The sequence below is a fragment of the Siphateles boraxobius genome, unplaced genomic scaffold (assembly GCF_051911475.1).
Source record: "Siphateles boraxobius isolate OS27281-9 unplaced genomic scaffold, OSU_SipBor_1 9, whole genome shotgun sequence".
Classification (NCBI taxonomy): Eukaryota; Metazoa; Chordata; class Actinopteri; order Cypriniformes; family Leuciscidae; genus Siphateles; species Siphateles boraxobius.
The window spans coordinates 30,803,057-30,827,349 of record NW_027509219.1 but is presented as its reverse complement, the minus strand read 5'-3'; the positions used below and the strand labels follow the sequence as shown (position 1 = coordinate 30,827,349).

General features: G+C 38.5%; 1 protein-coding gene across 1 annotated transcript; it reads left to right on the top strand.

The window, feature by feature from the left end:
* Positions 1-18,147: 18,147 nt before the first annotated feature.
* pim1 (Pim-1 proto-oncogene, serine/threonine kinase) lies at positions 18,148-22,077 on the top strand. The gene is made up of 6 exons (XM_077224076.1): positions 18,148-18,522; positions 18,690-18,796; positions 18,910-18,960; positions 19,065-19,431; positions 20,278-20,454; positions 20,543-22,077. The coding sequence occupies exons 1-6, from the start codon at positions 18,450-18,452 to the stop codon at positions 20,728-20,730; spliced, it is 963 nt and encodes a 320-aa protein (XP_077080191.1). The 5' UTR covers positions 18,148-18,449; the 3' UTR covers positions 20,731-22,077.
* Positions 22,078-24,293: the final 2,216 nt, after the last annotated feature.

The following is a 24,293-nucleotide window of genomic DNA, read 5'->3' as shown; positions in this document are numbered from 1 at the left end:
AGTAATGTTTTGGTAGCGACCACATCGCATTACAGAATTTTAACTTGCATACTAAAACACTACTAAAACATACTAAGATACCAGTGATTTGCATAACTGTACAAACATTTTGTTTATTTCCCCCAAATAAATGATTATGTGTTCCCTTTTGTCGCTACCAATACAAGGATGGGATGTTTCGGTCATGACTGTCTCGGTAGTGACAATTTAAGATAGCCTGGTTCAAAGATGATAACCAGCACATGGTTACCTACTGTAGCACATGCAGTTCTGAACATTTGTACACACACAAAAACAAAATTTTATCAAATAACACTAAACAAACCATGATGTCACAACCGAAACCTCACCACATGTTTCGGGAGTGACAATTTTAGATACTTTTGAGCCTAGATCAAAGATGATAGCCAGAGCATGGTTACCTAGCACAGTTCTGAACAGTTGCACACACATAAAAACTACATTTTATGGAATTACACCCAAAAAAATTTGCTTAATTGCAGAAAAAAGCTGTTTGGTAGTGACGTCCCTTAAAGTTACACACAGATTTTCTGACTTTTGAACACATTTCCCTCAAAATGATGGTACCTATCTATAATGAAGGAGAGGCACACAAGAATAATTCCTGATCAAAAATGTAGGGGTGTGGTTAAAATTAGTCTCAGCCAATGGACTAAAACACACACTGTTTTGGTAGTGACATGAAAATGTGGGAAACGTTTTTTTTACATAAAGTTTCATGATTTAAAAATAAAATCTAAAATAAATGTGTTTTTTTTTTACTTTACTTTTTAAAAGAAATCAAAAATATATTTTTAAAAACAGCAACGGAAAAAAATGAAAAAAAAATTTTCAATATCATTTTCACAAGTTGAAATATAGGGTTAGGGTTCGGGAAAGCCACCTCCCAATTGAAAGTATATCCAATATATGAAGATTTTATATATATTAAGCTTACTTATATTTTAAATATTATTGTGGGATTCAAAAGATAATAGAAGTGTCACATTCACCGCCTTCTTCGTCTGTGTCTTCATACACTTCCCAGAATCCCCTGTCATCATCACCTGCACCTGTGCCTCATCACCCTCATCATCATCATCACCGTCACCTGTTGTCCTTGTCATTATCTGTGTATTTAAGTTCCCCTCTCACTCCTTGTCATTGCTGGTTATTGTTTGTGCACTAGCACACTGTTATGTTGGTCTTGGATCTTCACTATTTTAAATGGAAATGCTAAAAACCTTTGCTATTTTGTATCTTTGCCTACCATCTTCTTCATTCACCCACGGATGTGACAAGAAGGATCTTAGTTAACATCTATAATTTGAATACTTTAATGCTTTTTAAATCTGCTTTTGATGTCAATGGTGACTAAGTAATCACAGTGCTGTATGAACAATAACTATGGTATTTTTGCAGAAAACCATCTGCAATATTGTTTTTGTTATTATATTGCCAGTTGCCTCCATTGATTTGTGTGATTCTTGTCACTTCTTGACAGATAGTGTGCAAGCTTGCTCTCAAGTTTGGCCTACTTTAAAGACTTTTAACATTTACAAGGTACATGAAGTACTCTTCGCTTTACTTTTACCATGTGTAGATCCATTTTACAGAATTCTGCAGATTTCACTCCAAATAAGCACAGAACATGTATAAGAGGTCAGCAGATTCCTTGAGGTCTAACACATACTCTTTTCTCAAGCTCACACTGTTCTGGGCAGAACACAATGGGCTTTGATGTCTTGTTCTTGCCTCCTATCAACTGGACATACTGTTCCCTCCATATTTGTAGTGTCTCAAAATTCTCCTTCAAGTGCTAATATATAACCATATAAAACAGAAGAACAAAATGTTTCTGGTTTTCATGGTCCCTTTGTATCATTCCAAACTCCAAATCTTTCTATGGGACTGGGGATGGTGTGACAAACAACAATTGTGTGACTGAATAGTTATTCACCTGCATGTCAAAAGAGAACAAGGTACACCGTGAACTTGAACTAGATAATAATCCGGTGGTTAAAGCGAACCCATACAGTATGTGTGTGTGAATGTGAGATGCTGGTCACACACACACACACACACACATAGTATATAATGTGTGCGTGTTCTCATTTTAAAGTGCCTCCTCTGTGCTGTTTTAAATGTCACTGCTTACTCAAGCTCTCTACACCTCATTCAATTACTTTCCAAGTGTAACATGGAGAAACACTGTGTGTGTGTGTGTGTGTGTGTGTGTGTGTGTGTGTGTGTGTGTGTGTGTGTGTGTGTGTGTGTGTGTAATATTATTAAATATTATTACAATTTAAAATAACTGTTTTATATTAAAATATATTTTAAAATTGTATTTATTCCTGTGATGCAATGCTGAATTTTCCAGTCTTCAGTGTCACATGATCCTTCAGAAATCATTCTAAAATGCTGATTTGCTGCTTAAGAAACATTTCTTGTTATTATCGAGTTTTTGTGCTGCAGCTGCTGGTTAATATTTCTCTGGAAGCCATTTTATTCAGAAACCTCTGATGAATAGAAAATTCTAAATGGAATATTTTGTAACAATGAAATGCATCCTTGATGATTTCTAAATCAAGAACAAAAGTCGGAGGTTCAAAGATGATCAGATGCCGTCGTAGTTCCGACTGCAAACGATGCTGACAACAACAAAAAAGCTTACTGATAAACCTGATGTCTATATATAGAACTTTCATGCATAACTCTCATGGTGTTTTTCTTTCTCATTTTGGACCTTGTTTTCAATATAGCTTATGCAAAAAGAGTGGCAGAAAGTTCAATGATGATGAGTCCAGAGTGCCGCTGTTACACAACTTTGGTCTTGTGTGTTGGTCTGAATGCGGGAGATGCATCTGACGGAGCCCAATGCAAACATCTGTCTGTTTCACCTCTGCATCGCTTGAGTGAGTATGTAAATGATCACCCCATGTTCTCACCTCTTTAACACACTGGTGATCAGTCTCATCTGTTTAGACTTTAGGCCGTGATGCACGACTGTAACAGACAGACATTATCATCATCAATCAGAGAAATTATTTAGCAGTGCTAACAGTGCTTGCATTAATGGAGCATGAAGTATAAATCATTTAATAATCCTTTACAGTGGTATATACTCTCCTCCTTTTCTCTCTCCTGCTCTGAAGAGGCAGAATGTGTTGGAATGTGGAATCTGATCAAACTTGCTGCGAGCGTGGAAGAAGTAGAAAGTTCATACATGATAAGAACTTGCCCCAGAGCAAAGGCCAGACTCCCCTCTTGCTCTCGAGCAGCTGTTTCACAGAAGTGCCTTACATGACTCGCAAGAACCTGCCGTAAAACTAGGACAAAAAATGTCCCACAGTTATCTGAAAACCCTCTTCTGATTTCGGAAAGCAGTTTAGAAATTATAGTGTCTTTAGGGACTATATAACTCATTTTATTTAAAATGGTTTCCAACGGTAATTTTTGAAGTGTGATTGTATTGAATATATCTCACACACACACACACACACAAACTGCACCCCTAGCACAGACTTAGTACTTCTATATGTGTTAAGCACATCATGAGCTGCTGCCCAAGAGCTTTGGGGGAAGGACGATATCGCTGGCGGCATGACCAGGTGCTCAAAACAATTGCAGGGAGCATCCAGGTTGCTATCAGCAGCTGCCGGAGGTCAAAGCCCTGCAAACAAACCATCAGCTTTGTCAGGGCCGGGGAGAAGCCAGGAAAATCTCTCAGGACAACAGCAGGGCTTCTGAACACGGCACAGGATTGGCAACTGAAAGTTGGGCAAACAACTTAAGTTCCCCCAGCATGTCGTCGAGACCACCCTGAGACCTGACATTGTCGTGATATCAGAGGCAACAAAGAACCTTGTCATGTTGGAGCTCACTGTGCCATGGGAAGACCGAATGGAGGAAGCCTTTGAGAGGAAGAAGGAGAAATATGATGGCCTCGTCAGCGACTGCCACAACCAAGGCTGGAAGGCAAGGTGCTTACCTGTGGAGGTGGGGTGCAGAGGCTTTGCAGCGAAGTCCCTCTACGGGGCCTACACTGCACTCGGCATCACAGGTGAGAGAAGGAGAAGGGCTATCAGTAATACCACAGAGGCTGCAGAGATGGCGTCGAGGTGGCTCTGGATCAAAAGAGCGGATCCGTGGTTAAATGCTGCTAGGGCACAAGCTGAGGTCTGATCAACCTCAGCTGGGTCGCCTGAAGGAGGGTGTCTGATGTTTCGAAAGACCCGAAACACCCAATGAGATCAGGAACATCACTGATGATGTGCCCTAGCTTAGCATCAGAAGATGTATCATTACAAAAAAAAAAATTTTTGATGAATAATTATGACATATTTTTTCAATTTATGGTGAAAAAATTTGCTCTGATTAACATTTTTTAAAGTGTATGTTGAAACATTCCTAATATGTAAAAGGCCTATGTAAAACATAATTTTTACATTTAACATTTTGTGTGTGTGTGCAGGAGTTGGATTAAAAACTTTCCTAGGATTTGTTAATCCATTGCTAAGATGTTTTGAATGGATTGTAGGACTTTACTAGGGTGTGAGGTGGTTGCCATGGTGTTCTGAATGCTTTTTTGGGTGTTGCTAAGGTGTTCTGAATTTTATGTAGGATGTTGCTAGAGTGTTCTGCATGGTTTCTAGGGTGTTCTGAATGGTATGTAGGGCATTGCTAGGTTGTGAGGTGGTTGTCAAGGTGTTCTGAATGCTTTGTAACGTGTTGGGTGTTCTGCATAGTTTCTAATGTGTTCTGAATGCTATGTAAGGTGTTACTAGGGTGTTCTGAATGATTGCTAGATTTTGTGAGGTAGCTGCTAACGTGCTCTGAATGGTGTATAGGGCATTGCTAGGGTGTGAGGTGGTTGCCAAGGTGTTCTGAAAAAAATCCCTATATGGTTCTCTGTGGTTGCTAAGGTGTTTTGAATGGTATGCAAGGTGTTTCTAGGGTGTATGTGGTTGCCAAGGTGTTCTGATTGCTTTGTAGGGTGTTGCTAGGGTTTTCTGCCTGGTTTCTAAGATGTTCTGAGTGTTAAGGCGTTGCTAGGGCGTTCTGAATGATTGAATCGTCTATCAAACGGGGATCGTGCTTTTGAGTTGTCAGTCCTAGGCTGTGGAGATCCTTGTCCTCTGTACATGAGTTTAAATTTAAGTTAAAGTTGTATCTTCTTGACCGGGCATTTCACTAAATCTCAACTATGGTTTTATTATATTATATTTTAAGGGTATTTTGCTCTTCCTTTTATGTTTCCTGGACTCTTGCCTTGTAAAGCACAGTGGTCAACTTCTGTTGTGTTTATTTGTGCTATAAATAAATAAAATGAAATGAAATGAAATGATTACTAGATTTTGTGAGGTACCTGCTAAGGTGTTCTGAATGGTAGCCTATATAGGATGTTGCTAGGGAGAGAGGTTTTTGCTGAGTGGTGGCTATGGAGTTCCTAGTGTTACTTGGAGGTTACATAATGGCTTAAGTCAAATGATTCAACTTTATTGTTTCTATTCAGAATAAATCATAAGGATTTTTTAAATACTTTTAGCAAACAGCAAAGCTGAAAACTAAGCCTGATATCTAAGGGTGTGTTCACACTTGGCATGCTTGGTTTGATTAAAACGAACCCTGGTGCGATAGCTCTGTTAGTGTGGTTCATTTGAATAAGTGTGAACCCTACCTGGTGCGCACCAAACAAACAAGCGGGCCTAGACCCCTGAAAAGATATGTTTCGGTCCGCTTTCAAACAAACTCTGGTGGTTCGATTGAAATATGAATACAACACGAACCAAAGACATGTAAACAACCAAAAACAGGATGTATAGCCCTAAAAAGGACATAATGTTGAAGCACCTGTTTTTTCTCGTCATAGTCGCGATGTTGCCAATCACTCAGGTTGAAAGCATATCCCTACACCTTTAGGCTCGGTATCTTTAGGTTGGGTGTTAAACTGCCAATGTGAACGCTAAGCGGACGAGGACTAAGGGCCCTTTCACGCCTGCCTTGTTTGGTCCGGATTTTCGGACTTTTCAGTTTGATCCGAATCAAAATTACAGGTGTGAAACCTCCCCCGGACCACGGTCCGGACCAAACTGACGAAATTTGGTCAGACGAAAAGAGGTAGTCCCGGTCCGGATCAAACTCAACAAAGGTTTGGTAATTTTCTAGTGTGAAAGCATTTTCTGTATGGTTCGGACTTTCAGACCATTTACAGAAAGTTCCGGTTGTTCTCGCAGGATTGCTTGCAGTCTTCTCCTCCTTTCCTGGCGGCGACGATAAAATATTTGCACAACGAGGACGTTCATTTGGTGAATTTGAACTAGCCTCGAGTCTAGTTGGTGCTGCAGGTAGTAATGCTGTAATAATAACAGTATAACGATATGCATCTGGTCATTCATTCTTGTCAAAGTTTTTTTTTTCATTTTTTTTTCTTTTTCTTTTTTATTCTTGTCAAAGTTACCCCGCCAAATTGACAACACGCTCACGTCACACGCACGTTCGTTTACAAACCAATCAATGTCAAGATGCAGCCCACATAGATGATGACGACAGGACGCAAGTATGTCATGTAAAGTTCTTTAATTGCAATGTGAAACCAAACCAAAACTTACCGAATGTATAAAATGTATCAAAACATGAACTTTGGTTCAGACCTTGGTGCGGACTTTCAGGTGTGAAAACGCCCTAAATGTTTTTTTTTTTCTTGGTCCGGACCAAATGAACCAAGCAAACTGAATTACAAGTGTGAACGCAACCTTAGGAAAGTAATATCACACTTCTCAGCAAGCCACATGATTGGTTGCTTCAAATGACAGGATGTCACAAAGGGACAGCCATTTTGAATGAGCGGCTGTGTGTTTGCTCTCTGTGATGTTTAGCAGTGAGGTCAGTGACAGAACAAAGAGGACAGAGACATTCCGGCTGGATTAGATGAGAAAAGACAGAACCAGCAGAGATCACCCATGATGACGTGTGCTAAAAGATCCGATTTCTCAATCTCCATCCTAGTCAATGCCAAGGTCCTGTAAACAATGTGTTTGTTTCCAGTACAGTTAAACCACACACCCTCCATTAATGTGCATCCTCCATGCGACTAATAAGTCAACAGAACCTCTCATCTGTGTTGATGCATCACGTTCCGTGTGGCCTGTCCTCGTGCTGACGTCCACAGTCATGAATGTAAACATGGACAGGGCTTAATTTCCAGTGCTCCTACGTCTTTGTTCCGTTGTAAGCGCTTCAGTTTTTTCCGAAAGGTTGCACGGTTACGTAGGACAGCGAGTGGGCGGGAGGAAAAGGAGATTGGTGGATAACAGGAAGAAGGGGAACTTCTAAATCCGTGTCTGTGGATGTAATTAGACCTGCTATTGTTAGAACAACGTGCTGGCTGTGTTTATATCCCATTTGAATGGACAGGCACTTGAAGAGGATGTTAAGAGAGGACAAGGAAAAGAAAAATCACAAATGAGATATCTTTATAAGTTCAGTTGTTTCTGCTGGACACCAGTGAGATTGAACAGAAAGCAAATGAGTGTCCTGCTGCTCAGATTTCTTTTTCTTTCCCACAACTTTATGTTTATGATTACTTAATGGCTTTTAAAAATTATTTTAAAGAAGTTGCTCTGAGAAAAAGCAGTTTATATTCAATGAAATACAGAGCAGAGTCTATAATTCTATTTATAATGTGGAAATCTTTATGACTTTTCAAGATTTTATTAATTATTTTAAATGCCATTATTTTATTTTATATATTATTTTATTTTATTGCAGGATTTTATTTCCTTTATTCTTGGAGAACTTATTCATTTTAAATTCCATAAATATTTTTAATAGCATGATTTTTATTTCCGATGCATTTCATTTTATTTTATATCATTTCATTTTTTATTTTATGAAAAAAAAATGTATTAAGTGATTTTAATTTCCATGATTCTTGGAGATTTTATCACATTTAATTAATTTGTTTATTTTCGAGATTTTAATTTCCAAGACTTTTACAGATTTTATTAATTTTATATATATTTAGGCTATATATTTATATTTTATATTCCATTGATTTAAAAAAAATCTTGATTTTAATTTTCATGATTCTTGAAGATCTTATTCATTTTATATTCCATCAATTTTTAATAGCATTATTTTAATTTGCGAGACTGCTAAAAAAATATTTTTTCTTATTTTATTTCTTATTTCTTATTTTATTTTTATTTATTTATTGTGTGGTTTTAATTTCCATGATTCTTGGATATTGTATTAAATTTACATGAATATTTTTATTCTCATGATTTTAATTTCCAAAACTTTTACAGATTTTATTAATTTTATATTGCATTGATTTTGTCCCCCCATTATTTTAATTTTCATGGCTCTTGGAGATCTTATTAATTTTAAATTCCTTTTTTTTATATTATAATTTTAATTTCTGAGACAAAAAATGTACTCACATTTGAGTTTAGTTTTGTGCTGAGGTTTCAACAAGAGCTAAAAAGTGTCTCATCAAATTATAGATATATTTATTTAATTTAATTTAATTTATACTCTTACTCTAAAAATATTATTTGTGTCTGCCTGTATTTCTCATATCACATTTTGGAGAAACGTCTGAGAAAAAGTTGATAGTTCATTGAAACATAACTGAGAACCTCCATTAAGTGCAAATTGTGCATTATGTTAATGTGCAAAATCTCGGTGAGCTTCAAAGAGAGACACATAGCTGGAAGTTGAGCCATGCCCAGTGTGTCAGGGTGTCATGTGATGTGAGCCTGGCACATGTGGGCCCGGCCCATGCCTGTCTCATTTCAGTGACCCTGTCATAAACAGCCCAACTCAAACCGCTGCTACCTCTGTCACTGAGAGTGTTAGCATCTGTGTCACATGCATTTCATGTTGCACTATAGCCATCAGACGACAAGTTCGAAACTGTAAGAGCAGCCACAAACGTGCAGTTCTTGGGCTGTTAAAAAAATAGGCTAAAGCAACTGTTTATTTGCTAAATGTTCTCATTTTAAATAGATAGTTCACCCAAAAGTGAAAATTCTGGCATTCACTCACCCTAATGTCATTCCAAACCTGTTTAACTGACTTTCTTCTCTGGAACATAAAAGATATTCTGAAGAACGTTAGGTTCCAAACAAAATTAGACCCCACTGGCTTTCACTGACACATATTTCAAAATATATTCTTTCATGTTCCAAAGAAGGAAGAAGGTCAAACAGGTTTGTAAGACCCCTTTAAGGCATACTCACAGTCACATCAAGAACAAATATACCTGTTTTGCTTTATTGAGTGTTTTATTCAGCATTAAAGTGAGTGGCATTTGTATTGGCAAATGGGCTGTATTTAGCTTTAAAGCATGTGAATAAATGCTGTGGTTTTTCGTTACACGCTTGGTGTGAATAAGTCTTTTGTGTGCGATCCATTTTGCTTTTCCGCTCTTAGTGTGAACAGACCTTTAGTCTTTCAACCCTGCACCAGTATTTAAGTTTCTATGCTTCATTACCCCCAGTATGTGCTTCCTTATTCACTTATATAAAACAGAGAAAGCAAGGTCAATACAGCCCTGAGGAAAATGAAATTCCCAAAGGAAGGCGAAGCGCTGGTGCTAATCGATATCTCTTCACTGCAGCACACCACCCCCATCAATCACACATCGTGAAGGCTTGTATCTTCCAATAAAAGATTTGTATCGTTTACTTCTCCACCACCAATAGCTGTATCTTTCCTCCCAGATCAATAAGAGTTTTCTTAAAGGGATAGTTCACCCTAAAATGGAAATTAAGTCATAAATGATTCACCCTGGTAATGCCATATGCCCTTTCTTTTATTGACCACAAAAGGAGAATAAAATAAGTCCCACTTGCACTCATCCATATAATGAATAGTGACCAGCATCAAGCTTTTTAAAAAAAGATGCGAAAGTATCACAGAATGATCCCATGCAACAAGTGATGGATATTCCAAGTGATCTGGGGGTATACAATATGAAATGTAATGTATTATTTAACGAAAATCCGTGACCGTTGGTCTTCACCCTGTTAGCGCCTGCACAGTTCACTCCGTCTTGCCCAGAAAAAGCTCAAAAGTTGTGAGAAATCAAGATGAACAAAAAACGCAACACAAAATACAATCCATGTACCTTCTTCTCTGAGGTGAATATGTCCATTGTGTTCGTCGTAACGAGAAATTATCACGTTCACATCTGTCAACCGTAATTCTGATTGTCATCAGACAAACAGAGTTATTTAACTCAGTGAAGAAAGTACACAGATACTTTTTTTATAGGATTTAGGCATTGTATTCCATGTCATGCTTTTGTTAATTTTCATTTCTCACAACTTCAAGAATCGCATAGCCGTGCACTGCAGACCAATGGCCAAAGTCAAGATTTTCATTAAATAATACATTAAATTTGATAGCATATACCCACAGAAGACTTGGATGTGTTGCATCATTTCTGTGATACTTTAGCGTCGTCAAAAAGCTTGATGCTGGTCGCTATTCACTGCCATTAAGGCTATATGGACGAGCGCTAGCGGGACATTTTTTTTACAAATTCTTCTGTTGTGGTCCAACAATGAAAGAAGAGCATACAGCATTAGAACAACACCTGGTCCGGGTGCATAAACATAAGCCATTATGTTAAGACAGTGTCTGAAGTTCTAGTATGACCCACTAGTAGTTAGTCAAGGGAAGTCAGTCTTACCTTTTTAGAATCAAATTAGCCACTCTACATTTTATGCAACTGATTTAAAAAAGCTATAACAGTTTTAAAGATAAAACATTTTGTCTAACTTGTAAGACTAGTCTTAGAGTTTTATACAAATGGCCCCAAGGTGAGTAATTTAAAGCTTAATGATCATTTTAGGGTGAACTATCCCTTTAAGCCTTAAGCACACAGCTTTCACTGCTTTCACTGACGTCTGCTGCTCTGATGTATATTTGACTGCTGGGTGTAACTCCTGTCCTGGAGAAGCACCAGTCAACAGTTGGATTTTACTACAAGGAACTTCTGCGAGGTTAGGGAACACCCTTTGATTGATATATGCGTGTTTGCTTATATACACGTCTTACAAACTCCTTACACGCAGGGACTTGCTTCGTTGGGCGTAAAGTGTGTCAGACTGTGAACATTCACGCAGGGGCTTCTCTTGTGTCTATGAATGTCGAGTGAATCCTGTGAATGTGTACGGTGGGCGGCATGTTGAGTCAGAGGAAGAACGGCAACTAGTGAACATTTTCACATTAATAAATGCAGCCCTATAAAGTTTAATCTTACGAGTTAGTGTAAATATCATAATTATCAGCCTCAAATTTATATGCTTTCTTTTACATAGAAACCAGGGTCAGAAATGAACTTTTTTGTCACCAAAAGTGACACAATTCCCTTTGTACCAAAGAATGGAAAATTACATAATAATCTATTCAAGGCCTGTCTAGTTTATAGTTTAAGGTTTAGTCAGAGCTGTTGCTTGAATACTCCGGACTATGAACAAAATGAAGATGTTCCAATCAACCAATCAGATTTGAAGGACAAGTTTACAGTTTTATATCAAGTTTAGGCTTACAACCGGGGTTAGGTGCTTCTTCATCAGTGTTATTCACCTATAATTTCCCTCTGATTTTAGGGATAGGTTACAGGTTTAAAGGTAGGGATATGGTTAGGACTAAATTTTCGGACAGGAATGCAGGATCAACAAAATATATTGATCCAGGAACAAATCACGATGATCATAGTGTTAGTGTTATGATTGCTTTTGTAGTAATTATAGAAAAGTTTGAGGGTCAGTAAGTGTTTGTTATTGTTGTTGTTGTTTTTAAAGAAATTAATACTTTTTTTGAGCAAAGACACATTAAATTGATCAAAAGTGACAGTGAAGACATTTATAGTGTTACAAAAGATTTTGGTCACACTTTAGTTTAGGGTCCATTTCTCACTACTAACGAACTATAATCTATTACTTTTGCCTCAACGCTACCTCACGACCTATTCGTACGAATTTGTACGAGTGATTAATAAGTGGTTAATTCGTATGAATTCCTACGACTTCACTTGTACGAATTTGTTCAATTTGTCTAAACCCACGTGATGGGTAGGTTTAGGGGCGAGGTCAAGGTAAGGTAATTCGTACAAATTCATACGAATTGGGCAACTTGTAAAATATGTATGATTTAGCAAAAATCTTACTAATTCGTACGAGTAAGGTCGTATGAATTCGTATGAATTAGCCACCTCGTAAAATTTGTACGAATTGCCGTGAGATCGGGCTGAATAAACTCCTGATTACTTCTTAGTTAGTAAGGTAGTTAAGTTTAGGCTTTAGGGATGTAGAATATGGTCATGCAGAATCGGGCATTAATATGTGCTTTATAACTATAAACAGCCAATATACTAGTAATATGCATGCTAATAAGCAAATATAGTTAATAGTGAGCATTGGACCCTAAACTAAAGTGCTACCAAGATTATATTCAAATAAACGCTGTTCTTTTGAACTTTGTATTCATCAGAATACTGAAAAAAATGCATCACGGTTTCCACAAAAGTTAAGTAGCACAACTGTTTTCAAGATGGATAATAATCAGAAATGTTTCTTGAGCAGAAAATCGGCATATTCAAATGATTTCTGAAGGGTCATGTGACACTGAAGACTGGATTAAAGCTGCGTTCACACCATGTCTCAGTTACCGTAATTAAAAGATTAAAATTCAGCTGTGTCATTACAAGAGTAAATTACACTATAAAATATATTTAAATAGAAAACAGTTATTTTTAAATTGCAATATTATTTCACAATATTACTGCTTTTACTGCAGGGGTAGTTTTAAAAAACAGCCACAGAATTTCTTTCAGTTAACTGATTGTCAAGTATTAGTATTTTTTTCTTTTTATGTTTAGAACATTGCACATTAAACATAAAAAAGAATAAAATGTTCCTCAAAATCAGTTCCAGGGGGCTTTAATAAATTTTTCTTTAAAAAACCTTGGCATTTCAGAAAACGACTCTGTGGGTCTGAATGGAAAATAATAGATCATTGTTCTGCTTTGTTCTTTGTCAAAGCATTCCGAAATTACATCACTTAATCAGGGCAAAGGGAAAGCATCACAGTGCATGATAGTTCAGACTCTACATCTGTTTCAATTTGGGAGCTGAAACTGCGATTGTATTACCTATGGTGAGGTCACAAAGATTTCTGTTGCCAAACAATGTGATTGGCCGTTGCTTGACTGCAAGACAGTTAGACAGTTGGATTCATTCATGATGCAAATCAAAAGGAAGTGTACAGCTCTCTCCAAGCTCATATGGGGTTTTACCATGAGGTTACATTGAGTAATGGGTGACGGATCAGCTTCAGTGTTTTGACTCAGCTGCGCAGCAATTATCACGAGGAAATGACTCGGAAAAATCCCCTTGACTAAAAATAAAGACCAGCACAAACAGAGGCAATGGGTCAGAATGAATACAAAGCAGAAAAACAAGATATCCATGTGATGATGATACATCAGACAGGTACTTTATAATCTGTTTTGCTAAAGGATAATTATAGTAACATGTTTATTGTGAGCAGATAAACGTGACTGCTATGTTCATACACGCAAACACATGCACTTGCTCTTTCTGACCAAGCAGAGAAGTGACATAATCTGGTACTGCTTGAGCAAATTCCTGGCCATCCCAAACTGACTCGCATTAGAGAAGATAATTTGCCGCTCTGCGACCTCTAAAAGCGTTACAGTAGTGAGGGGCTATCACCAGATCTGCTGAAATGGGAGGGAGGCCAAAACCTGCCATCCAGCGCTTAACTGATAGGACACTATCAGGGACACAAAGCAGCGTGACATTCCTGACCTTGACAACAACTACTTCATGTGTTCTATTGTGCGCAATTTTAGACCCAGAGGAAAATTTTGTTGCACTTTCAAAGATATGGAGACTTAATAGAGGTGATTTATGTCATTTATTTGTCAAAATTCTTTCAATATAAGCCATTTGCAGGTGGACTATCCCTGAAAAGTGTAAACATTGTGTCATGTGGCACTATCAAAACATTAGTCTGTTTGTTTGTGACCAGCCCACACAGCAATATTGACTCAACCAATGGTATGAGTTGGGGGCGGAACTATCAGTTTGACTGACAGTTGGCAGAAAGGGGAAACCTCATTTTTTTTAAATTAAAATATTTTAAATAGACAAATAGTTGAGATAGTAAGAGTAATACATTAAAAGTCCGTAAGATTTTTTAATGTTCTTGAAACAAGTCTCTTATGCTTAAGGCTGCATTTATTTGATCCACAAATACAGGAAAAACAGCCAAATTCTGAAACATATTGCAATTTAAATTTAAATGCGACCATTTTTAGCAGCCATTCCTCCAGTCGCAGTGTCACACACTTCAGATATCTTTGTAATATGCTGCACTTGGTGCTAAACAATACTATTATTATTATTATTATTATCAGGATTCTTCAATTAATAGAAAGTTCCAAAGAACAGTATATTTAAAAGAGGTATGTTTTGTAACATTATAAATGTCTTTACTGTCACTTTTGATCATTTCAGTATATGTCCTTGCTGAATAATTTCTTCTTCAAAAAAATTTATATATCTTACCAAGCCCAAACTGTTGTGTAAATTGTTCATATTGACTTTGGTGTTTTGGCAAATCTGAGCAAAAGTTTGAGACATTGTTGCATTCCCTAATAAAATAAAAAAATTAATTCTGAGAAGCAGGAACAAAATTTTCAATTTAGTCCCTTTGCTGCCTAGAACTTTTTATTAAAGTGATTTATTTCTACTTTTTCTTGGAGAAGACTGTAGATAGCTGCATATATTCAAAGACTTCCAATGATTCAGCTTGTTTATTTTTATATTAAATGAGTCATATCCGTTATCTTCTGCTGTTGGCTGGTGTTATTTGCACATATATCAAACCCAGACCAAACAAACTGACCAAACATTTCAGGAGCAAAAGAATCTCATTTAATTACCTGCCCTCCCACCCTATAACAGAGACTGATCTATCCTGGGATGTGCTGTGAGCTCTCCTAAACCAAGCTCTGCTTTCAGGAGCCCACCCAAATTGAGACAAGTGAGGGTCCTTTCCTGAAGGAGGGCCGTGGAATGCCGAACAGGTATGTCGGTGACCTCTGACCTCATGTTTTGACTGACATGAAAGTTGACCCCATGTGAACCCCTACTCCTCAGTAGCCTTTCTCACAGGCTTTGAAGCGCACTCATGGTTGTTCCCATGGTTCCCCTCCCTCCAATCAGGATCTCAAGAGGTGGAGCTAGGGATTTGCACACTTAAAGATACAAGAGGAATTAGGTTTGAAGTTTCAAACTAGCACTTGAGTCGTCTTTATCATGGTGGGCTAATAAAAGAGCGAACACTGTTGGTGTCAGATGAGTCGGGGCAGCGGGCGGCTGTCACTCTCTCCTCTGCTGAGCCGGCAGCCACAGACGTCAGTGCTGTCATACCTTCATGCAGCTTTATATTACATAGACCCCCACTGCGTCTCCATTTCAGAGCGCCTCTCGCTCTCACCTGCGCGGCCCATAATCAGCGCTGAAGTGCACAGAGAAGGTGACTCATTATAGCGTTAAACCAGCTCTATTAAATCAGCCTGAGCGAGTCTCGCTGGGGGGCTTGAAAGATGACGATGTGACTTAATGTGGATGTGAAGAAAGAGCATTATTCTCACATGCATAAAGCACTCTAATTTATGCCTGTGCTGAACTTGAACAGACAGCTGCTTGTATGATAGTAATAAAACGCCGTTTGATTATCTGTCGTTCCTTTAAGTTCTGTTTATTAATGCATTCGATTTTATTTTCTATGGTTTTTGCTTCCTGAAGCAAGGCATTTCTGAGTATTCTTCGTTTCGGCTCACCAGGGGGCTCGTGCATATCTTCATCTAGAAGAGAGTCAAGATCTCTGAGTCATCAAACTGAGTGCCAGCATTGTGATTGAACTGCACAAAAACAGGATTCTGAGTAAAAAAAAAAAAGAAACACCACACAAGCAAAGCCAACTTATGAATCACACACATTAATTTGCAAATGACTCACTGGCTTTTTTGAGAATCACAAGCTTGTCACAATGGTAACGGAAGGAAAAACGTGAGTGACGTTTTATGGAATAGAGCTGTTTTAAAAAGCAAGGTCATTTAAATATAATACTGATACAAGTTTATCAATCTCATATTTGCTCACTGAGGCTGCATTTATTTCATCAAAAATACAGTACAGAAATAGGCAACGGTTTTCTATTTGAAAATATTAGAAAATTTAATTCGTGTGCTGGAAAAGTTGAATTTTCAACATCAGTCTGCAGATGATCCTTCAGAAGTTATTCTTTAAAAATAAATAAATAAATAATACTTTTATTCCGCAAGGATACATTACATTTATCAAAAGTTACACTAAAGACATTTATAATGTTAGATTTCTATTTCAAATAAATTGTATTCTTTTAAACACAAAAACAGTTGTCAACATTGATAATGATTAGAACCATTTTAAATATTGGAGCATGAATAATAATTGATAATAACACAATAATAATGTTTTTACTGTATTTTGATCAAATAAATGCAGCTTTCATAAGCATAAGAGGCTTCTTTCAAAAACAATAAAAACTTATTTCAAACTTTATGTTTAGTGTGTAAGATACATTTTAAACAATGGTGCGATGTTGATATTTTGTTGTCTAATGCAATGAAATTAATCTTATGTGTGACTCAAGTGTTTGAATATAGAGGCTATTTGAGGCTATAGTCACTTCATGTGTTTGATCAATTCTAATTGTATACGCACTTTCAATTTACACTTGGCCACAAAATGTAAATATAAATACAATCTTCCCACATTTTGCAAATATAACAAGAGTTGCCCTTCTTTGATTATGCTAATGCCGAGGAGCAAAATTCTCTGTTAAACGCCTTCTTTGGCCCATGTGGCAATTAATGTTTTTAATTTCTCCATCCATGTGCCTCATCCACGTGTCATTTGCAGGGCTCCCAATCTTCTGTATAGGCCTACTGATGCTGTTTTGTTTGGGAGGAGTAAAGTTTACATGTGTGGCCTGAACAATCAGATGCATTTATACTTGGTTGTCTTTGTATGTTTGAGTGATCAGATTACTCTCAGTCTCAAATGGGTCATTGAGGGCATTGACACTTGGTCTTTACTACTTATAAGTATATATTCTGTAAAGAACATGAAGTGACCAGGTGTAGGAAAAAAAAAACGAATGCAGGTTTACATCAGTTGTTTTGTGTATATTTATGCGTATAACCAAAGGGCAGGACAATACAGAAGACAGTGAGAGCAAGTGCCATTCAAACCATAATCTGCGCGGGAAAGAGAGGACAAGAGACGTGGGGGATGGGTCTCCAAGTCTTTTATCTCAAGTTTCCCACATCCTGCCGCCGAGTTTAAAACCGGCCACCCAATTTGAAAGAATGCCTGGTATGCAGCTCATTTCCATATAGCGACCGACATTGTTCTCCATCTAAATAATGCCTGTTGAACGCCAATAGGAGAAAAAAACTTTGCGCGCTAATTTGAGATTAATGAGGTAATGCAGTCCACGCGGTCTTCATAGACCTACTTCACATGACTGAAACAAAACAAACAAAAGAGTTGTCTAGTAGTGGGATGATGATGTTGATGATGCATGTTTCATGATACAGAGAAGAGAAGTAAAATGTGGGTTGCATTAACACGGCAGAACTTTTTTTGAACTGAATTCCTTGCATGCAGTGAAAACTTTGTTGTACATTGACTTTTTAATTAGCTAAATTTACTAAAGCTCCCTGTCCTTTTAAAAGATTTTATGTATGAAGAATGCATCTATTTTTTTATACTCTTTATACCTATATGAATACTGTTCCGATGTGAATCAGTCCTCCCAGTCTGCCCCACGCCGACTCAACGCCCTCAAAAAAAGCCTCGACTATTTGGCGCGTTTTGATTCCCGCCACGTCTACGTTTTCCTCTGTTTTCATATTTGATTGACTTTTTTCTGCAGAGACAGGCGTATTACTCATTGGCTGAATCGTGTTTGTGGGCGGGACTATTGTTGACGTACTTGGAGCAACCCCGCCCTTTTACTACTGGTATATAACGGCTCTTGCCCCTCCTTCACGATTTAGAAAGCCGGGTATTTATGTCTGTCGTGCAACTCAGACAATAATATTTATCTTCGAAATATTAATCGTTTGTTTATTTTATATTCCAAACTGGAATAGACCTTGTGCGGTCGTTTAAAAGGTCGTCTTGCGAATCAAAACCCATCGAGCCTCGATGAGAAGGGATTTCTACAGGTTTATAACGTTAGACCGGATCCTTCACGTAGACCTTCCCTACATCCATCTCTAATTTACACGACGGATTTCGACCTCAACATTGGAATAACCCTCAAAAAGAACTCTTATTTTGGATTATAAAATGCTTCTATCGAAATTCAACACGTTTGCTCACATTTCCACCGTGGACATGCCGGCGAAAATCCAGCTTCAAGGTTAGTAAACGGTTATTCTCGTGCTCGCCTGTATGCGTGTTGTGGTCTTGGGCTCGTTCACGTCAGCAGGCTGAGTGCTGGGAATAGCGCGTGCGTCAGCTTTCGAATTATTATAATTATATGACTTTTATCCATTCTTACGAATCTATCATATCTTTTATCGACAGTTAAGGAGAAAGAGCCATTCGATAAGGTTTATCAGGTCGGCTCTGTGCTGGGAAGCGGTGGTTTCGGGACGGTGTATGAAGGTTTAAGGATCGCTGATGGCGCGCCGGTAGGTTCCCAGAATGGGTTATTATTGTTTACATAAGCGTAAACGATTAAAATGTGTGTGTTTACATAGTTCTTCACTTCACTGTTTAATGATGCATTTCTTATAATTTCTAGGTTGCCATCAAGCATGTTGCAAAAGATCGTGTGACTGAATGGGGAGAGTTGGTGAGTATTTTATTACATAGGTTGTTTACATACTATTTGTATAGAAAATGTTTTTAAATGCGACATGACAGCGTCGATAAAACGAGCATGTCCTCCGTTTCCAGCCCAATGGCGCGCGCGTCCCTATGGAGATTGTCCTGTTGAAGAAGGTCGCCACTGGATTCCGTGGCGTGATCAAAATGCTGGACTGGTACGAGAGATCGGACAGCTTCATTATCGTCATGGAAAGACCGGAGGCCGTCAAGGACCTGTTTGATTTCATCACGGAGAAGGGCGCGTTACCGGAGGAGCTGGCCAGGAACTTTTTCCGCCAGGTCCTGGAAGCGGTGCGTCATTGCCACAACAGCGGCGTAGTTCACCGTGACATTAAAGACGAGAACATCCTCATCGATCTGCGAACTGGCGATCTGAAGCTCATCGACTTCGGATCAGGGGCATTACTCAAAGACACCGTTTACACCGATTTTGACGGTAAGAGCCATTTGCATGTCCTTCAAGCCAAGGTTCCCACGGTCACGAAAAACGTGGCACGATCAGGGAATTTAAAATACGTGCTTTTCTTGCTTCGTGGACGTTACTATTTTGAATTTAAATGTTTATAAAATAAAAAAATCTAAAGATTTTAAAATTGGCTTCAAATGCGTTGTGGGTTCAAAATGTATATAATTATAACATGAATTAGGCTAGAAATCTCTATTTGTTTTAATTTATTTAGAACATATTTAAACATGGAAATTTGATGTTTATAGAGGGATGTGGGAACCACGTCAAGCTCTAGAAAGGGTGTGTGTTTATATATGGAGGCAATATTTTACGTTTTTAAACATGTTTCAAACCAATTTGGCATTGGTCGGTTGATAAATATGTACCCCCTTCGTTCACTCACGACGTTAAGTTAAATTAATCAGCCAGCATGAGGATTTGTTTATTTTTGTATAATGTTGCTTTGGAGAAAAAGCAATACGTTGGTTTGTGGTTTTGGCGCCCCCGCCGGTGAGAATTGGAATTATTACAACTCAAAGTTTGTAAACACAAGTCACATGGCAACCGGTTTCTCAACATGAGCGCGCCTTGTGTCACGCTCCTGCAGCTCATGACTGTGCACATTAATGGTGTGCCATAGCAATAACGTTAAAACACTACACACCTTTTCCTGCCACACCTTTTTACTACACTGTTTGGTTTAGTGCCTCGTTTTCTCAGGTCATTAAATGAAGGGTTATATGCAGGTTTATTTGCAGTTTTGTATGATTATGTGCTTAAGTGTTGCAGAATTATGGATTTAAATGAATTTTCTGTTTTTTGTTCTCTTTTCAGGTACACGTGTTTACAGTCCACCAGAGTGGATCAAATTTCACCGCTACCACGGTAGATCCGCCACCGTGTGGTCACTGGGCATTCTGCTATACGACATGGTCTGTGGGGACATCCCATTCGAGCAAGACGAAGAGATTGTACGCGGACAGGTGCTGTTCAGGCGGAGAATATCCACAGGTAAGACCTGATGATCATATGACGCCACCTTCAAGGAGTTTTATGGGTTTATTACCGTGCTGTAATCACACATCCTGTTCTTTTACAGAGTGTCAGCAGCTTATCAAGTGTTGCTTGGCCCTCCGCCCTGCAGAACGCCCGTCTTTCGAGGACATCATCAACCACCCTTGGATGCAGAACACGGCGCCCCCTACAGACAACACTGAGATCAGGCTTCACAGCATCAGCCACGAGCATCAGCCTGCTGCTTACCCAGCAGTCACTGTGTGCAAATGACTCTATCTGAATGCATACATAGAGACTTTCCATTACAGCAGCAAACCCCCCGGGGGACCTGTGGACTGAGCAGTGCAAAAAAAAAAACATGTTATTCTTTTGTTTTGAGCATTGCTGCTAGGTGGGAGTTCTAGGCTAGGCCAAAAAAGGGAGAGGTCCACTTTTTAGTGAGATCTGTTACCTCTCGTCTCCTGCTCCCCTTTGGCTCAGGGTCCCAAAAGTCTGGCTCGTAGGAACCAAATGACTGTCAACACTGCTGTCGGACACGGGTAGATCGAGAAGCTCTTCGAAGCCAGTGTAGGGAGGAGCTCGGGAACACCCGAAGCGGCGGAGAGAAGTCGTGCTGTGATGACGGCTAGTCGATCTGCTACGATGGGCGGCTTTGGTGCGCTGTCAGGGCTGTTCCTTTAGGAAGCAGATCAGCCGAGCTTAATAATTTTAGTGCCTTCTGTGCAAGATCAAGGGTTTGTTTGTTTTAGTTTTTTTGTGGAAATACTTGAATTGAGTAATAGCCACTGTAACACTCTACTCCTTAACCAGATGTCTTTTTTTACCTTCTTGCTTCCACTTTACCTGCTTCTGGCGGGTAACTGTCGGTCTTACTCTAATACGTCAGAGAGAGTAACCAAATCGACCTCACAAAACCTCTGCAGAATGAAAAGTCTTACCTCACTCTTTCAGGCCGCTGTTTCTTTTTCCTCTTCCTTTGTACTGAGCAACTCTCAACAACTACCACTCGTTGTCACAGATGCACAAAGCAATGCAACTACAACGTAAAAGACTACATTTTCTGCGTATTATTTTTGTTTATGTTGTAAATAGCTTGGTCAGAAGACTCAATTCCATGACAAGGCTTGTGTTTAAATGATATTTATTGGAGTGTCTTAAACTTTAAAAAACGAGATCGAAGTGGAAGTATTTATTTATTTATTTATAGAAACACAATTTTCTGCAAAGTTTTTCTCATTCCACCACCGAAGGGCCCACAAATTATTTAAATGTATTTTTACCATATTTAAAGCCTTTTTTGAGAACGATATGTGTACATATTTTGTAAATAATCCTCAAAAGCACTTCCGTTTCTCGATGCATGGAGAACTGCTGATGGTAAACCATACCTTTCTCGAGTCATGTTTGCCACCTAATTTAAACTGTCTGCTGTGCATATGTTAGAGAAAATGACCTCATGAATGTTTGAGGGGCGAGTGATTTGACATGGTTTCTTTTCACCTTTAGTAGGCATGATTGCAACTTGGATTTTGTTTTGTTTTTTGGTTTAGCAATGTAAATTATGTTTAGAAAGCTATTTTTTTACACAATTGTCAATAAATATTTTTTTAACATTCATTCTGGTTTCCCTGGCCTGACTTGTGGTTTTAGATTCATTATGATTACCAGCAATATCAGTTGGTGGTCTTATAAACTGATTTAAACGGGCAATCAGCAGATGCCATTTGAGAATCAGAGATGGACAGATTGCAATGGTATTAGTAGTAAATCCATTTAACTAACTTTAATAACGCTCTTATCGTTTTATATTGATAGTGTATCTTTAATCTGGGGTGATTATAACCACGGGGGTCCAGATTACTTAAAACTGGACTCATGGACCGGATACATGCGATAGCTAACAGCATTTACGTTATCTGTGTTTTTGTAGATTGCGTCAAGAATGCTTTATATAGCATTAAAAAGATACTGTTTCTTTTTACAACATATAAAGATACAGAGCTATACATAAAGTATGCTGACTGAGTGCCCACTTGCTCTGTGGCCTTGGTTCCAGAAGGATTTTTCCCATAAATTTTTTCCATAAGCATTTCAAAGAAATTGTTCATAAAACACTTCTGAGGATTAATCAGCTCTGAGATTAATCACTACATAATAAATTTGAAACTTGGATTTGAAAATCTCAACAAAAAAAATAATAATAATATTAAAACTCAATTCTCAAAGGACTCGATGCAATAGTCTTATAGCAATAGACAGTAGCAATAGTCTTGCTTATAGTCTCTGATTATGTGATTATGTATGTTTATATATATATATACAGGTCCTTCTCAAAAAATTTGCATATTGTGATAAAGTTCATTATTTTCCATAATTTAATGATTAAAATTAAACTTTCATTTATTTTAGATTCATTGCACACCAACTGAAATATTTCAGGTCTTTTATTGTTTTAATACTGATGATTTTGGCATACAGCTCATGTAAACCCAAAATTCCTATCTCAAAAAATTAGCATATTTCATCCGACCAATAAAATAAGTGTTTTTTTTAATACAAAAAAAGTCAACCTTCAAATAATTATGTTCAGTTATGCACTCAATACTTGGTCGGGAATACTTTTGCAGAAATGACTGCTTCAATGCGGTGTGGCATGGAGGCAATCAGCCTGTGGCACTGCTGAGGTGTTATGGAGGCCCAGGATGCTTCGATAGCGGCCTTAATCTCATCCAGAGTGTTGGGTCTTGCGTCTCTCAACTTTCTCTTCACAATATCCCACAGATTCTCTATGGGGTTCAGGTCAGGAGAGTTGGCAGGCCAATTGAGCACAGTAATACCATGGTCAGTAAACCATTTACCAGTGGTTTTGGCACTGTGAGCAGGTGCCAGGTCGTGCGGAAAAATGAAATCTTCATCTCCATAAAGCTTTTCAGCAGATGGAAGCATGAAGTGCTCCAAAATCTCCTTATAGCTAGCTGCATTGACCCTGCCCTTGATAAAACACAGTGGACCAACACCAGCAGCTGACTGTGGGTACTTGACACTGGACTTCAGGCATTTGGCATTTCCTTCTCCCCAGTCTACCTCCAGACTCTGGCACCTTGATTTCCGAATGATATGCAAAATTTGCTTTCATCCGAAAAAAGTACTTTGGACCATTGAGCAACAGTCCAGTGCTGCTTCTCTGTAGCCCAGGTCAGGCGCTTCTGCCACTGTTTCTGGTTCAAAAGTGGCTTGACCTGGGGAATGCGGCACCTGTAGCCCATTTCCTGCACACAGCTGTGCACGGTGGCTCTGGATGTTTCTACTCCAGACTCAGTCCACTGCTTCCGCAGGTCCCCCAAGGTCTGGAATCGGTCCTTCTCCACAATCTTCCTCAGGGTCCGGTCACCTCTTCTCGTTGTGCAGCGTTTTTTGCCACACTTTTTCCTTCCCACAGACTTCCCACTGAGGTGCCTTGATACAGCACTCTGGGAACAGCCTATTTGTTCAGAAATTTCTTTCTGTGTCTAACCCTCTTGCTTGAGGGTGTCAATGATGGCCTTCTGGACAGCAGTCAGGTCGGCAGTCTTACCCATGATTGCGGTTTTGATTAATGAAACAGGCTGGGAGTTTTTAAAAGCCTCAGGAATCTTTTGCAGGTGTTTAGAGTTAATTAGTTGATTCAGATGATAAGGTTAATAGCTCGTTTAGAGACCCTTTTCATGATATGCTAATTTTTTGAGATAGGAATTTTGGGTTTTCATGAGCTGTATGCCAAAATCATCAGTATTAAAACAATAAAAGACCTGAAATATTTCAGTTGGTGTGCAATGAATCTAAAATATATGAAA